The 18,004-nt window shown below is 45.9% G+C and overlaps 1 protein-coding gene across 2 annotated transcripts in view; it reads right to left on the bottom strand.

Moving 5' to 3' along the window:
* TTLL11 (tubulin tyrosine ligase like 11) overlaps positions 1-18,004 on the bottom strand; it is a 64,744-nt gene that overhangs the window by 4,848 nt on the left and 41,892 nt on the right. Inside the window, exons 6-9 of one of the 2 annotated variants that reach the window (XM_069747384.1) lie at positions 17,383-17,501; positions 13,892-14,137; positions 12,731-12,831; positions 7,032-7,609 (exon numbers count right to left, since the gene is read on the bottom strand). In XM_069747384.1, the coding sequence (XP_069603485.1) occupies positions 7,326-7,609; positions 12,731-12,831; positions 13,892-14,137; positions 17,383-17,501 (750 nt within the window). In that variant the 3' untranslated portion in view covers positions 7,032-7,325. Of the gene's footprint in view, positions 1-7,031; positions 7,610-12,730; positions 12,832-13,891; positions 14,138-17,382; positions 17,502-18,004 lie in introns of those variants that run through there. The other variant, XM_069747385.1, reaches the window with a different exon arrangement.

Here is an 18,004-nt window from a genome sequence, read left to right as displayed (position 1 = left end):
TCCTCCAGCTACACTACATGAACATGGCTGCATGAGGAAGCAATCTCCGATACCTGAGGAGGCTGCTGCTCAAAAACCTCCAGCGCCTGCAAAAGACCTGAGAAAGATTTGATGGCAACAGATGCTGAGATGTCAATTCAACATTAAGGCACATGCTCTATTCCAAGACGTCACTTCTGTTGATCCAAAAGCACAAGTAAATTAACCTACGAAAATCAGAAGTTCTGGGATTCTGTTCTGTGGAGCAATGAGGCAAAACTGGAACTTTTTGGGAATGTGGATTAGAGTTATGTCTTGAGATGGAAGAATAAAGCATCCCTCTCAAAAGAGCGTAAACGCAGCAATACCTGCAGCAATATATGTCGGGCTCAGCGATGCCTGCAGCAGCGCAGAACGGGGATTTGGCAATGCAGGTCAGGCTCGGCAATACCTGCAGCGAAGCAGAGCAGGGGCAAGGTAATGCCTGCAGCGACAGGGTGAGGGCAAGGTAATGCCTGCAGTGACATGGTGAGGGCAAGGTAATGCCTGCAGTGTCGCAGGGCAAGGGAAAGAATGCCTGCAGCGACAAGGTGAGGGCAAGGTAATGCCTGCAGTGACGCAGAGCAAGGGAAAGAATGCCTGCAGCGACGCAGGTCAAGGTAATGCCTGCAGCAACACAGGGTGAGGGCAAGGTAATGCCTGCAGGGCGAGGTAATGCCTGCAGCGACGCAGGGCGGGGTCAAGATAATGCCTGCAGCGATGCAGGGTGCAGTTTTTGGTGGATTGTGAAAAAGACATCTGGAGCAGCAAACCCAAGACTATTCTCCGAAACACTGCCAGAAGCTGGTGTCTGACCATGCATCATGTCTGCAGCAGGTTATAGCAGCCAGAGGGGCTCTACTAAGTACTTAAGATGCTGGTCACAGTAGGATGAATAATCTGGAGACTGCAGTAGCCAGAAGTAGGATGTTGTGGTAGAGTTGGAGAAACCACTTCTTGCGTTCAGCTATTTACATTGGGTTAATGCAATGAAACAAGTACAGCAGGAAACATGTAGTCACTCCGAAGAAGCCGAGCTTAGCCGTGCTCTCAATGTAATTCACAAGCTGCCAAGTGTAAGTTATTATTCTGGAGCTGCCTGCTATCACCACCCTCCTGCCGCCGACTGATAATGGTGTATGGAGGTTGGTAGCCGGGGTTAAACAGCAGCACGAATATCTAGGACTTGGCCCCGTATCTGCCTTTCATTGGCAGGAGTCCTAAGCTTGACTAACCTGACAGCAGTGGGGTTTTTATGGCAAGGAAGAAAGTTACCCCTGCATGTGACATTAAGGTCTATGATATGGAGGCTGCAGCCTAGTGACAGATAGCTGCATGTGGGCCGAGATGGCGTCTCCCCTGTTTGTGGCCAGTCTCCTGCTGATCCCAAGGGCGATTTCCTCACATTTGCCTTTAACCCCTTAGTGACGGAGCCAATTTTTTAAAATCTGACAAGTGTCACTTTTTGTGGTAATAACTCTGGAACGCTTCAACAAATCCCGGTGATTTTGAGATTGTTGTTTCATGACACATTATACTTTATGATAATGGCAAATTTAGGTCGATAGGTTTTGTGTTTATTTATAAAAAATATCAAATGTGAGAAAAATGTAAAAAAAATTAGCAATTTTCAAACTTTGAATGAGTATCCCTTTAATCCAGATAGTCATACCATTGCAAAACATTAATAAATAACATTTCCCTCATGTCGGCATTACATCAGCACCGTTTGTAAAATGTTCTTTTATTTTGTTAGCATTTTAGGAGGTTTAAAAATGTACCAATACTTTTTCACTTTTTTTAAGGAAACTTACAAAATCTATTATTTTAGCTACTTATCCGTGTTTGAAGTGACTTTAGGGGGCCTATATATTGTAAAACCCCCAAAAGTGATACCATTTTAAAAACAGCACCCCCTGACATATTGAAAACTGCTGTCAGGTAGTTTATTAACCCTTCAGGAGCTTTTCAGTAATTAATGCAAAGTGGTATGACAGAAATGAAAATGTGTGTTTTTACCACCTAAATGGCTCTAATTTCTGAACAGATTACTACAGCCGTCAGACTCTAGGGCCGCTATTTGGCCTTGAATTGCCATGGCAAACATCAGGACCAAAAATTCACGATCTGAGGGCGCCAATTGGGATAAAGAGGAAGCCCCCACACTCTGGATGGTGCAAACATTGATCATGGCTGATCCAGCAAGTTGTCAGCTATAGTGTACAGCTGCTGGATTCTCGCCTGTATGGGGAGGCTATTCTCTTTTATCTCAGGTCAGTTAAAAGACGTATTGGCTGTCATTAAGGGGTTAATACGTGGAGGGCGCTAAAGGCTTGGTTAGACTTGTGTTATACACAGCAGCCAGTGAAAAGCAGAGGGAGCCATAGTGGGAGGAACAATGCAGCAGAATAAACCAATTATCACTGTGGCAGGGGGCGTGTCTCAGACTACCACAGACTCCCTATAATCACAAATTTCACCTCTGCCCCAACAGAGCAGAGAGAAAAAAAGCAACCAAACAACAACTAATCAAAACAAGTGCATCTGCCAGCAGTGCTAGTGCTAGCCACCAGAAGGGCGAGCACAGAGGCTAATTCTGACTGCTAGCCACTCCAAGAGGCGCTGAGGTGCTATCCTAATATCCATGTGTGAGTACATGGACCTTATAACTCCTCACACTCTGGCAACAGTGCTCAAACTGCTGTCCTAGGGATGTCTATGTAAAGGAGTAGCCACACCACAGGAGTCTGAGCCCATGTCTGAGGGAGAAAAGGAGTGACAAAAACAGGAGGAGTTTTAAGAGAACTAGCCACACCGGTAAAATCTACATACTAAGATCTCAATTCAGACTCTTAGTGTGTCTTGTCCTCTTTATGCTCATTTATCATACAAAAAACGAAATAACGATTTGACGTGTATCTACTATTACATGATATTCCAATAAATATGATACACTCTTCATTTATTAGAAAATATATATTTATTCAATTGTTTACATCATAAAACACATATAATACGGGAAAAAGGAAAAAGAACCATTCTCCCTCATCAAAGCCAAGGCGAAACTCGCGTCGGGCTGAGCTGGTCTCCAACATTCGGGTATGTTACCATTCAGCAAGTGACTGCACTTTACTTAGAGTTACTATCTGATGTAACGTTAGGCTATATTTTGCACATGGCGCATGGCACTTTCTATTTAGCACAGGCTATATGATGGCTATGTATGTATTTATCAGGCTTGCACAATAAGCACTTTTTTCTCTCTAGTCATTATTTAATATTATATGTAATATCTATTTATATCCCCTCCTTTTATTGGGACTACTGATATTTATTGGATACTTTATGAGAGTCTCTTGTGACTTAATCTGTGATCCTCTTTCTTGTGTGCTATGTGCATATATATAGCAAATATCATACAGTGATTTGGCTTTTTAGTGGCATAATATAGTTATTTTTATAGACTTCATTATACTTTTAATGCCACTATTTGTATTTCACTTGCTATATATATATATATATATATATATATATATATATATAGAATGGCCCATAATAAATTGTTGATGTAATGCCATACCCTTGTGCTGTTTTCCAGCTATATTGTGCCACCTAGTGGTTCTTTTTCCTTTTTCCCCGTATTATATGTGTTTTATGATGTAAACAATTGAATAAATGTCTCTTTATGCTCATACAGCAGTACTCGGACTTCTCTGCCATGGTTGAGTAGGTAAAAGAGTGCCCATACCAAAAGAGGCCGAGTACTGCGCTAGACGTATAGAAAGGACTAAGCATGCAATGGACTTTTCTGTGGCTAGCCCTTGACAGACTCCTCTGGATTGATTAAACCTCAGACTCTCCTTGTGTGGCTGCTCCATAGCCAGCCACACCGGATATCGGAGTCGTGATGTCTGAATGTAAGGAGTAGCTACATTGGAGGAGTCTGGGTAATGAGGTCTGAGTGTAACGAGGACTAGACACAGCAGTGATCATTGGACACTGGTACCTGTGTGTGACAATGATGTGATGACTGAGTAGTTGCAGGGGTGCACAAATTGTGAAATGTATGCAGGTTACTGCTGCCAAGAGAGTTGACTGATGAGTCGTGGGTGTGCGCCATGCTGCACTTGGAGACAGACTTGCGGGACAGCAGGAGGAGCAGCTGAGGTTTTTGCCAGCAGACTGCCACCAGTACAAATAACGTGGTATCTATTTTCTGTATACCAACTATGTAAACATCCAGACTGTGGCCTCATAGTGAGGAAAGTCTTAAACCACTGCTGTCTGTCTGTCACAGTGGGAAAACCACTCCGAGGGCCGGCATATTTATCCTATTTTAAAAATTCAGCTCTAGAAGGATTGTAAGCACTGATACGATGTAAAAACTGTCATCTGTGAGCAGAAATAGCCATCAACTAGAGCTCTCATTCACTGACTTCCAGCAGAGGTAGTAAGTTACAGAAATGAAGCAATATATACAGGAGTGCGTTGGCTCTTTCACAGACGTGTGCTCGGATGTGAGGAGGCCGTGGAGTCTCTCGCTTACGGCTGGTTAGATCAGCGTCTGTCTAGCGTCCATCGTCTGATAATTGTATTCAGATATAATGCACTACAGGATCATTTAGCAAGTAAAGGAGACGCGCGTCCGTCAGAGCGCAGCCGTAATCTCCGGTCACTAATTACCGCCATTATCTGCTCTGCTGCGCACAAATTACACACTTCTGTTCTTCGAACCTCATTATAGCTAAAAAATGAGAAACAGCGGCCGCAACGACAACTCTGCAAAAGAGGGGCCCCGGCCAGACTTCACTACTACGCTTCCCATCATCCTACACAGGGGAAATGGATTCAGTCCACTGCCAAGATTTATAGTGACTCAGCGCTCACAATGGTGGAGATTTCTGAAGATGAACATGAAAGAATCCTCCCTCAATCTGCCCCACCATCCCTGCGTTACACGCCGAGCACATTATGTGGGTTTTGCACTTTAAAACCTTAAATATTGCACCGTGCGCAGCATCAGCCACTTGTCCAGCAAGAAGCAGCGCAGCCGTCACACAGTGCTCTGCTGCTCTACAGTCCGGACTGTGCTCCGCTCATATGAGTAAGACTACGTTCACACACAGCGTTTTTTTTATTGCAGCCAAAACCTGCTCTCTTAGCAGTAAAAACTGTGGTAAAAAAAAACCCGGGTTTTTAGAGTTTAGCATCATTTTTGGGTGCGGATTACATGTGTGCTTTCTCTACAGTACATGTTTAATAAAGTTAATTTTACCCACCAAAAATGTCACAAGAATACACATGTATTTTTGCAGCGTAACTTCTTCATAACTTTCTATGGGTGAAAAAAAAAACACTGAAAGAACGGACATTGTGCAGATTTCAAGATCAGTCAGGAAGAAAAAATAAGTGCGTGATTGAGAAAGGAGAATAAGACAGAATAGTGACTGCAGCTCTGGAGGATGATACACACAAGATCTAACACCAGAATAGTGAATGCAGCTCTGGAGGATGAGACACACAAGATCTAACACCAGAATAGTGACTGCAGCTCTGGAGGATGAGACACGCAAGATCGAACACCAGAATAGTGAATGCAGCTCTGGAGGATGAGACACGCAAGATCTAACACCAGAATAGTGACTGCAGCTCTGGAGGATGAGACACACAAGATCTAACACCAGAATAGTGACTGCAGCTCTGGAGGATGAGACACACAAGATCTAACACCAGAATAGTGACTGCAGCTCTGGAGGATGAGACACACAAGATGTAACAGTAGAATAGTGACTGCAGCTCTGAAGGATGTGACACGCAAGATCTAACACCAGAATAGTGACTGCAGCTCTGGAGGATGAGACACACAAGATCTAACACCAGAATAGTGACTGCAGCTCTGGAGGATGAGACACACAAGATCTCACACCAGAATAGTGAATGCAGCTCTGGAGGATGAGACACACAAGATCTAACACCAGAATAGTGAATGCAGCTCTGGAGGATGAGACACACAAGATCTAACACCAGAATAGTGAATGCAGCTCTGGAGGATGAGACACACAAGATCTAACACCAGAATAGTGACTGCAGCTCTGGAGGATGAGACACACAAGATCTAACACCAGAATAGTGACTGCAGCTCTGGAGGATGAGACACACAAGATGTAACAGCAGAATAGTGACTGCAGCTCTGGAGGATGAGACACGCAAGATGTAACAGTAGAATAGTGACTGCAGCTCTGAAGGATGAGACACGCAAGATCTAACACCAGAATAGTGACTGCAGCTCTGGAGGATGACACACACAAGATCTAACACCAGAATAGTGACTGCAGCTCTGGAGGATGAGACACACAAGATCTAAAACCAGAATAGTGAATGCAGCTCTGGAGGATGAGACACACAAGATCTAACACTAGAATAGTGACTGCAGCTCTGGAGGATGAGACACACAAGATCTAACACCAGAATAGTGACTGCAGCTCTGGAGGATGAGACACACAAGATGTAACAGCAGAATAGTGACTGCAGCTCTGGAGGATGAGACACAAGATGTAACAGCAGAATAGTGACTGCAGCTCTGGAGGATGAGACACACAAGATGTAACAGTAGAATAGTGACTGCAGCTCTGGAGGATAAGGCAAGATGTAACAGCAGCTCTCAGCATTTTGAGAGGGCAACTGAGTCAGTTTCACTTTACACCATGTTTGATAAATCTCCTCCTTCATAACCCTATCACACATACTGTCCACCTACTTTTGGACCACCCTGTATATAAAATCAGGCTGGATGGAGTCCAAATCTTCCACTGGGACCCATCAAACTTTAGTTATGCCACTGCCCCCACACAATACACAGCACAGTGCAGCACAATTTCATCCCCCATAGCACACTCCTGTACACAGCATCGTACCAGTTGTGCACACGCAGGCTGGTTTGCCGCGTTGGTCATCGTTCTGGTGTGAGAACACGAGCATCACGTTATAATCAACAGAAGCGACACAAAATCTCATACAGTAAAGTGGCATTTATACGGAAGCCGTCGCCCCACGGTCTGATGCAACATGGAAATGCACATCCTGGTAGACGACTCCCGAACTGACCTCTGTCCTCACGGCCCATCACATCATTATATCCATAGATTGCTGGGGACACCCGCAGGTGGATGGAAGTACTACACCGACATGGCTTAAATGCTTCAGTGCCTGGCAATCAGTGGGATTGGTGGGTTGCGTAGATTGTTAGGCATCCGCTCTACGTCACTATAACCAGAGAATGGAGGGATGGGTGTAGCAGAGCCGGAGAGTCAGGAGTGCTGTAGCTTGTAGTCTGTCAGTTTGCAGGAAGCATTGGAGCAGTTTACGAGCGGTGTATATGAGGTGACATGCACATCAGTCCGGCGTGAGGTGGTAAACTGTCGGCCCCGCTCCACCAGCGCCCTGCTACACAGGAGTCTCTTCTCATCCATTGAGTCCAGCTGACTATAACAGAACTCCACCAGGGACTGCACCTGTTCGTGAAAGACTAGCCCTTTATATCGCCTCCGTGCCAAATGGAAGAATGCCTCAAAAAACGCCTGCAAACACATCCCTGCAAATGGAGAGAGAAGGTAAAGATGGGCCCCAGAAGTAGGGCCCAGACTGTATCAATCATTAATGGGAGCAAACAACTTGCACATTAATAAGTATATCTACACCCCTCTGACAAGTCTGTGCTGCATGGAGAGCAGTCTACTGTACAGCATATAATACAAGTCGGTGTTGCACGGAGAGCAGTCTACTGGACTGCATATAATACAAGTCTGTGCTGCATGGAGAGCAGTCTACTGGACAGCATATAATACAAGTTTGTGCTGCACAGAGAACAGTCTACTGTACAGCATATAATACAAGTCTGTGCTACATGGAGAGCAGTCTACAGTACAGCATATAATACAAGTCTGTGCTGCGTGGAGAGCAGTCTACAGTACAGCATATAATACAAGTCTGTGCTACATGGAGAGCAGTCTACTCTACAGCATATAATACAAGTCTGTGCTGTGCTTCTCTGCACTGACTGTGAGCGCCAGCTGGAAAGCACAGCGGTGACGTCACCGCTGTGCTCTGCTTTCCGGCTGGCCGGCGCTCACAGTGCAGAGAAGCACAGCGCCGGAGGACAGACAGCGGAAGGTAAGTATGTAGTGTTTGGTTTTTTTTACGTTTACGCTGGTAACCAGGGTAAACATCGGGATACTAAGCGCGGCCCTGCGCTTAGTAACCCGATGTTTACCCTGGTTACCAGTGAAGACATCGCTGAATTGGCGTCACACACGCCGATTCAGCGATGTCTGCGGGAGGTCCAGCGGCGAAACAAAGTTCTGGACTTTCTGCGCCGACCAACGATGGCACAGCAGGATCCTGATCGCTGCTGCCTGTCAAACTGAACGATATCGCTAGCCAGGACGCTGCAACGTCACGGATCGCTAGCAATATCGTTCAGTGTGAAGGTACCTTTAGTAATGAGAAGGTGTCAGCCTGAAACCCTCATTACTAAGCCGATAAGCAAACACAAACACACACATTGTCACAAGCCTATGTGGAAGCTTTCACAGAGTGAACCTACATAGGTTAATTTACAGGGGGACCCCAGAAAAAAAATTGACATGGGCCCCCTATAAAATTTAACCAGCAAAGGCTAGACAGGCAGCTGTGGGCTAATATTAATAGCCTAGGAAGGGGCCGTGGATATTGGCCACCTCCCAGACTAAAAATATCAGCTCTCAGCCACCCCAGAAAAGGCGCATCTATAAGCGTCAAATCTGACGCTTAGCCACGCTTTTTTCACTTGCCCTGCAACGGTGGCAAGTGGGGTTCATATTTGTGGGGTTGATGTCACCTTTGTATTGTCAGGTGACATCAAGCCCACAGGTTAGTAATGGAGAGGCGTTTATAAGACACCCATCTATTAGTAACTCCATAGTGATATTGTATAAAAAAAAACACAGACACCCAGAATAAAGTCCTTAATTTGAAATAATGACACACCCTCTTTTAATGAATCTTAATTAAACCACTCTCACCGAATGCCTAAAAACCACCATATTCCTCACCTGTTTGTTGAGAAGATAATCCATAATATCCCATGATGATCCAGATAACTTTGAGAGCAGTCACTGATGTGGCTGCTCTCAAAGACAGCTGGCGATACACGGACAGGAGGTAATCACTCCCGCAGTGTATCACTGAGCTGCTGTGACAAAGTTCTCACGCAGCAGTGCCGTGAGAGCCCCAAAGCTGATCAGCTGATGAACTCCAGTGAACTGTCTCATGGCAGCTCAGTGATACACTGAGGGAGAGATTACCTCCTGTCAGAGTATCGCTAACAGCTGGGTAGAGCGGTCACATCTCCTGATGTGACTGTTCTAGACGTGGGACACTTGAGATTACGTAGACTAAGGCGGACAGGGAGTATATGGTGGTTTACTATTTTTGATTATTTCTAGGAGACAAAGGCATCGGGGATGGGCCTTAGGTTGATATAATTTTTTTTTCTTTATTTATGTATGTAAATCTTCCCTTTTTTTTAATTAACTCTGAGCATAGGCGCCGGCTGAGTCTCCCATCAGCGGCTCCTGCCATCGCTGTTTAGTGACAGCAGACGTAGCCCGATGGGAGCAGTAGTCTCATCAGCTCACACCTGCTGAACTATGGTAAGCATTTTACCGCAGGTCACAGCTGCGGGTCACAGTCACAGCTGCGGGTCACGCTGACATCTGACAGAGTTATCCTGCAGCACTCTGACTGATGGTCTTACCGGCGGTAATATTACCGCTGATAAGAACCTCTGTGCTGGTGTTTGCCGCACTGTCAGACAGGTGACAGCGTAACACCATAGGAAGTACATGAAAACACAAACAAAAACTCAGCAAATCTGCATACATTTTGATACCTGTGTTTTTGCTGCGGATTTGACTGACTCAATTGAGGTCAATGGGTGGAAAAAGCAAAAAATTTGCTCAAAGAAATGACATGCTGCAGAAAAAGACGCACTGCAAATACTCAAAGGGAATTTACTGATCATGTGCACAACACTTCAGAATTGTCATTGAATTAGCTGGCATAAGGATTCCATTGCGTTTTTGGCCCATTTCCTTCCTGAAAAAATGCTGCAAAAACGCACCATGTGCACATAACCTTCGGCCTCTCCAATGTATGAAAGAAGAGCAGGGAATTGTGTGAGAACATGGGACTATAAATGATGAGATGGGGAATTCCTGGAGAAAGGATCTATGAGGGGGAGGTGGTGTGTGTGTCAGGCAGTTACCCCAAAAGCACACAGGTACTTCTATAACCGGATGTGACATGGGTGGGGGCTCAGCAGGTGCTGGCCACATGGTATGAACAGTGTGAACCGCGAGGGCCAAGTTAGGAAAAAAGTATAGAAGGAACGTGAGGAGTATGACCTTGGTGGTCCAGAACAGTGGGGTACACCCACAGTTGTGGCCAAAAGTATTGACACCCCTGCAATTCTGTCAGATAATACACAGGCTCTTCCTGAAAATGATTGCAAACACCAATTCTTTGTTGTTATTATTATCTTGATTTAATTTGTCTTAAATGAAAAAAACACAAAAAGAATTGTCTTAAAGCCAAATTGGATATAATTCCACACCAAACATAAAAAAGGGGGTGGACAAAAGTATTGGCACTGTTCGAAAAATCATGTGATGCTTCTCTAATTTGTGTAATTAACAGCACCTGTAACTTACCTGTGGCACCTAACAGGTGTTGGCAATAACTAAATCACACTTGCAGCCAGTTGAAATGGATTAAAGTTGACTCAACCTCTGTCCTGTGTCCTTGTGTGTACCACATTCAGCATGGAGAACAGAAAGAAGACCAAAGAACTGTCTGAGGACTTGAGAAACCAAATTGTGAGGAAGCATGAGCAATCTCAAGGCGACAAGTCCATCTCCAAAGACCTGAATGTTCCTGTGTCTACCGTGCGCAGTGTCATCAAGAAGTTTAAAGCCCATGGCACTGTGGCTAACCTCCCTAGATGTGGACGGAAAAGAAAAATTGACAAGAGATTTCAATGCAAGATTGTGCGGATGTTGAATAAAGAACCTCGACTAACATCCAAACAAGTTCAAGCTGCCCTGCAGTCCGAGGGCACAACAGTGTCAACCCGTACTATCCGTCGGCGTCTGAATGAAAAGGGACTGTATGGTAGGAGACCCAGGAAGACCCCACTTCTTACCCCGAGACATAAAAAAGCCAGGCTGGAGTTTGCCAAAACTTACCTGAAAAAGCCTAAAACTTTTTGAAAGAATGTTCTCTGGTCAGATGAGACAAAAGTAGAGCTTTTTGAGCAAAGGCATCAACATAGAGTTTACAGGAGAAAAAAAGAGGCATTCAAAGAAAAGACAACGGTCCCTAGAGTCAAACATGGCGGAGGTTCCCTGATGTTTTGGGGTTGCTTCGCTGCCTCTGGCACTAGACTGCTTGACCGTGTGCATGGCATTATGAAGTCTGAAGACTACCAACAAATTTTGCAGCATAATGTAGGGCCCAGTGTGAGAAAGCTGGGTCTCCCTCAGAGGTCATGGGTCTTCCAGCAGGACAATGACCCAAAACACACTTCAAAAGCACTAGAAAATGGTTTGAGAGAAAGCACTGGAGACTTCTAAGGTGGCCAGCAATGAGTCCAGACCTGAATCCCATAGATCACCTGTGGAGAGATCTAAAAATGGCAGTTTGGAGAAGGCACCCTTCAAATATCAGGGACCTGGAGCAGTTTGCCAAAGAAGAATGGTCTAAAATTCCAGCAGAGCATTGTAAGAAACTCATTGATGGTTACCGGAAGCGGTTGGTCGCAGTTATTTTGGCTAAAGGTTGTGCAACCAAGTATTAGGCCGAGGGTGCCAATACTTTTGTCTGGCCCATTTTTGGAGTTTTGTGTGAAATGATCAATGTTTTGCTTTTTGCTTCATTCTCTTTTGTGTTTTTTTCATTTAAGACAAATTAAATGAAGATAATAATACCAAAGAATTTGTGATTGCAATCATTTTCAGGAAGAAACTGAGTATTAGCTGACAGAATTGCAGGGGTGTCAATACTTTTGGCCACAACTGTATGGTTTACACTATTCATACCATGTAACCAGCACCTGCTGAGCCCCCAGCCATGTCGCAGCCGGTTATAGAAGTAGCTGTGCACACCTTCTCCGTCAGTGACGCGGTGCTGTGTGCATTTTGTCTCCGTGTGATGTGACAATGGTTGCGGACCTCATGCATCATCTCCTACATAGGGACTTGCTGACTGTTGGGCTGCATTGGACTCACGTCTGACTTGTGCTCCGTATTCACTCCTGCAGGTAACAGACACTGCTCCTCCCCATCACTCCTGTGTGCTCGCTGACACGCGGCACTGCCATCATGTACTAGATTCCTAATTTTCTCTCCCTTGTGTACGATCATCTCCCATGTGGTTCAGGATATCATTAACCCTTTGTGTCTCTATGGTATCTGATTTCATGTAGTGTGGGCACACATGTAACCATTTGCCACCATGTAACCATTTGCTGGTGAAATGAAGGTTTTTACTTTTTCCACCTCACGTATTCTGACCTTCTATGACCAAATGTTCAATGTTTCCACGATTGGGTTTACCATGGCAGCAGCGGACACATTTCACGAGCCACTACTCTGACACGATCATGGCAGGACTTTACCTGACTCACGATGCTCCAGGTTGCTCCACCGTCGCGTTATATCGATGTACAGGATGTCGCCAGAGGCCATGGAGAAGCTCCCACCACTCAATTTACAGCTCCTGTGGAGAGAACACAAAGTGGCGGCTCACCATAAGACCACTACCACGGTTCTGACCTCCATCCACAACCCATGGTCTCCGCAGGTTACTCCCCCATGGTTGTGTCCTGAGCATGAAGCGTCATCCATGTAGCATACAGTTATTCAGCTCTTACAGATCTCTGCTTGCTGTCAGTGAATTGGAAAATTCTTAGTTACACCATAAACCAGTAAAACATTAATGAGCCCTGGCGATAGAAACCCCCAACGGGGAGACAAGTATTTATGGGAACGAACAATGGCTGATCTAGTGGTTGTGTCTGTACACCTAGTATGTTACCGACAGCACAACCAGTGCAGGCGGGGTGATGCGTTTACACAGACGACGCACTGCCATTACACAGGAAATTAAATTATGTGGGCAATTCGATCAAGCGGATTTTGACGCCACCATAAAGGATCCCATCACATAATGAGGGGGCTTTATTGATTGCCCCCAAATTGACAGAAGCTGATGAATGAGATAATAGCTCTCTATTCATCAGTTCTGATTGTTCAGCTGTGCGTTTTTTATAATGTGTCAGTGTAGACTGTCCTCTGTGATCTCTCCCTTTCCTGGGCAGAACTCCCCCATTTTCACTGATACATAGTAACAAGTCCGTCAGCTGTGTGAGCACAAGGAGAAATCACTATATGGTTGTTTACATAGAACATAAAATGTGGAAAGACCAAAAGCTGCAGTTTTGTCACAGTGTACAGCAGCAGAGTGTGTGCCTGACAGTCACCATACAGAAAATTATGTGCCCCCCTCCTATATCTAATAGACAAAGAAAAGTATGTGACCCCTCCCACCGCTCATCTCCAGGGACTTCTCTGTCCTCCATCTACAATCCAAAGGCATTGAGATGGATAAACGTATGTGCCCCCCTCCATATACACCTCCAGGGGCTTCTTTATCTGCTGTCTATCACACAGGAACATGCCTGGTAGGCCAGAACATGGGACACAACCCACTATGCAGCACCTGATGAGTCACACAAATCTGCTTTACCTGCAGGACATCTGATAGGGTGGCCACCCACCTTATGAATGTTCGGAACCCTGTTGGTCCCATCCTCATGGATCCCTTTACTCCCAAGAATCGGATGAACAGGGTGCCGACGCGCTCCAGGACGCGGAGGTGGCAGAACTTCCTGGCATACTTGGGGTACACTTGCTTCAGGCAGAGTGGGGGCAGGTTCTGCTTCTCTGGCCTCGTCGGCGTGTCGGTGTTACAAGAATCAGTAGGTTCGGTGTGGAAATCTGTCATTGTGTCTAAGGAGGGAGACCTGGAGGAAAACAGATCCCAAAGTCATAGCCACCGTCCACCCCCTACCGTCTGAGTATAAGCATCCAGCACACGCACGACCTGGAGCAGCAGTGTCCGAGCAGGGGCGGCCAACAACGAAGTGTGACTGGAGAAAAGGCGCCCCGGAGGGAATATAGGAACAGCTACCAGGACACTTGTGTGGAGGTGACTCCAGATGTCAGTAACCCATTACACGTCCCCAGTACCGCTCCTGTCCCTGACCGCCATTCGTCCTTGTGCAACCGCTCCTGTCCCTGACTGCCCTCACCTCCCAGCAGGATCACTCCTTTCCCTGTCCGTCACCGAGCCCTGACCAACATTCATTCTTCCCTTAGTGCATCTGCTTCAGCAGGTAGAAGAGGGGGCAGCAGATGGCAAAGGCCCAGAGGGCAGAGGAGCAAGGAACAGAGTAATGGATCATATAGGAGCAGACAGTGGATGGCTGAACGGCAGGCGAAAGATTCATATGACTAGGACAATAACATCGGAGCGATATAAGAAGACCGATCACTGGGTAAGTGACCAGAGGATCATGTGCTGCAGTGCAGAGATGGTACTGTCACTGTCCGGGGGTGACACCTCAGGAGCGTGGGGCCCATACCTGCAGACGGTCGAGATGTAGCATGCAAAGTATGAGTAATGTCGCTTCATTAAAGGAGTTGTTCATCCTTAGGCCACAAGTCTGTAGTCACTCCATGTGACTCGTGTGAATGCTCACAACACGTGCACTGCGCAATGTGAGGATAGCCAGGAGCGGCGGAATGTGACTACAAGTATGCGACATGCATACTCCCGGCCACATTCCCACTAGACTATTTCCAACCTTGCTAAAAAGCGTAACACAAAAAGAAATACCCCCCCTAATAAAATATTAAATACTGCAGTCACCAGCAAATAATATGGGGTTAATCTGCAAGTTAATAACGTTACTAACCTGACTGGCACCTGCACGTAGCCGAACGCTGCAGGGAGAAAAGTAACTTTATTCTCCCCAGCAGTATTCAGTTTCAGCCATGGATGTGGCGCCAGCGCTGGTTGAGTCATCGCTCTTAATATACAGAGCGGCCGCTGTAGCTGCGCCCCGGCCCTGACTGACAGTCGCTCTGCAATGTGGCCGGCTGTCAGTCAGGGCCGAGGCCACAGTACAGGTGCTGCTCTGTATACTCAGACTGCTGGCGGGGAGAATAAAGTTAACTTTCCCCCTGCAGCGTTCGGCTACGTGCAGGCTCCAGGCTGGTTAGTAACGCTATTAACCTGCAGATTAACCCCATATCTGCTGGTTAACAGCATTTTGCTGGTGACAGGTTCCATTTACAAAAAAAACATGCAGACAGAATATGACTCATGAGCATTTGGCATCACTTGGATCTCTTTCAGTCGACCTTTTTTTCTCAGCCTCCTGATGAACCGTAACTGGGAGGGGAAACACGTCAGAGCCATTACTATGGACATTTAATAACAGAAGTAGATCTGTATTTATATCAGTCCATAATGAATTCCACCTCAACTGATCCTGTATGGAATTAATCACCGGTGGATTTGATCTAATCCCATGTAATGGCCTTTTCAATGCATTAAGTATTGTACTGGCCTCTTATGAAACATTTTTAAGCTGCTGCATTTGTACGTATGTCACTGAGATACTGCGACAGAGAGGGGTCAGAAGATTGCAACGACTGGTTACACATGCACCTGCACTGGTTGGATCTGCTTTGTCGTCCAGTTAGCAGTGCAGATTTCCTTTACTCTGTTGTTGCAAAAGTTTAACAGTTTGTCTCCTAGAGCTCTTAAGTCCTAATTTATCTCAGGTATTCTGATTTCTCCACTCCTCTCCGGTATAAATGCTCACTAGCAATGTGCTAACCAAGTGACTTCAGCATGCTCGAATAATATGTTTGAGTCTACACGCCTGCATGTCTCGTGGCTGTTTGACAGCCACAACAGATTCATCAAAACATCTTGGCAGATGCTGAGGCAACGATAGAAAAGCAAAAAATTGGGGCTTGTATAAATCCGATAGTGATGGGACATACATTTTCAACTTCCGGGTTAATTGGGGAAGAATATGAATGTTTTCTCATAACTGTAACCCTTGCCTATAAGCCACAAATTTATAGTGGCCAGATAACTGACAACAGCCATGTAACTTTTGATCTCTGGAGAAAGGCAAAAAATCCCAATGGTACATATGGTGGCGATCTAGAAATTCTGCTATTATCAGTAGTGAAGTTATCATATAGGTTGGGGATTTCATAAAATCCTGAAGGGCTGGGGATATCCACCAACCCGGCCCACGTGAGGTGATCATAAAGGGGGTGTGGGTGTAACTCAGGTACTGATAAAAGGTCAAGACACATTATGATCTTTGTTCCTGTAGAGAGACAGACATTGTGTATGCATGAATATTGTTTGCTGAAGGTCACCCAAATCGAAGTGCTCTCCTTTGGGTAAGTTGCCTCATCTCTGTGAGTGGCGTAGTAATTTCTTCCGTTATTTCTTCTTATTTTATGTGCTGTACATGCTGTATTGTTTTGTCCCCTTTGTATAATCTGTTCTATATTTTCTATAAACACTGCCTATCGCTAGGATTAAATATATTTAATAGTTCTGTTCCTTTAGTTCTGTAAACCACACCCCTGAAAGCCATACGGTACCAGAACTAGGCCTCAAGTCAGCCTGTATAAAAATCGACTGATGGTGGCAGAGAGTAGTCTGGGGTTATCGTGGCGTTCACAGTGACTGTATCGGGGGAAAACACATATATTGCATGAGTTGGAATCGGAGAAGCCGTCAGCCTTCTCCGTTAATCATCAGTCAATCATGTAATTGTCCAGACAATAGGGGACAGCAGAGAGCTCTTCGAGGCAAAGATAACAGTGGGTGGTTCTGCATGACCCTCCCGAGCTGCGATATCTTGACACAGGGGTATGCTCACAACATGTTGTGCGCAATGTTAGGATTCACACGTCTGCAGACATATAGAGACACACAGAGTGACTGCAGACTTGTAGCCTAAGGCCAGACACCACCTTTAAACAGAAGGGATGAAATAAAATTGCTCTCCAGGCTCCTCCCCTTTCCTATAGTCCCTCCCCTCAGGAGCAGCCTGAGCCTCTGATGAGACATAAGGTGCAGTTTTGACTAATGTCTCAGAGTAAAAAATAGTGACATGATTGTAGAATGAGCAATCCGACTGGTTGTCTTTCCCTGGTCAATATAACTCACGGCTTCTGCGAGCTCCTCCTCCTCCCCGGGTCCACGAGGCGCAGTGTGTCCCTGATGACAGCAACCTTCACCTCCTCGTCCACTGGGCTCGGCACATTCTCATAGACACCAGGAAGTAGCTGCAAGAAGAGAAGAGGTAGAACAACACGGAGAGCTGAGTCCTGACAGTGTGGCTGGAAAATGACCATGGTGAGGTAGGGGTGGGAAAGCAATGCTGACATCAAATACACATGGGAGGGGAGTGACAGACACTAAATATATACAGGGGAGGGGGCGAATGAGGCTGTAACTGAATACACCCTGGGTGCAGGCTGGAACTGAATTCACATTGGGGGGGGGGGGGTCGTCTGACACTGAATACACATTGGGGAAGAGACTGAAACTGAATATATAAAAGGGGGGAGGTTAACCCTGAAATCACATTGGGGATGGGAGGATAGGGGGTGGGCGATCCTGACACTGAATACATATGGGGGGTGGCAGCCACCGTACACCCACCATAGGGGGGGGGTTAGGAAGTCACTGAATACATGCAGGGGAGGGGGCCGCACCGAATACACCTGGGGGAGGGAGGGGACACTGAATACACACAGGAGGGGAGGCCGACAGTGAATGCAAATGG

Source organism: Ranitomeya imitator, chromosome 2 (genome assembly GCF_032444005.1).
Source record: "Ranitomeya imitator isolate aRanImi1 chromosome 2, aRanImi1.pri, whole genome shotgun sequence".
Lineage (NCBI taxonomy): Eukaryota > Metazoa > Chordata > Amphibia > Anura > Dendrobatidae > Ranitomeya > Ranitomeya imitator.
The sequence above is the reverse complement of the archived record's forward strand: the minus strand, read 5'-3'. Positions and strand labels throughout refer to the sequence as shown.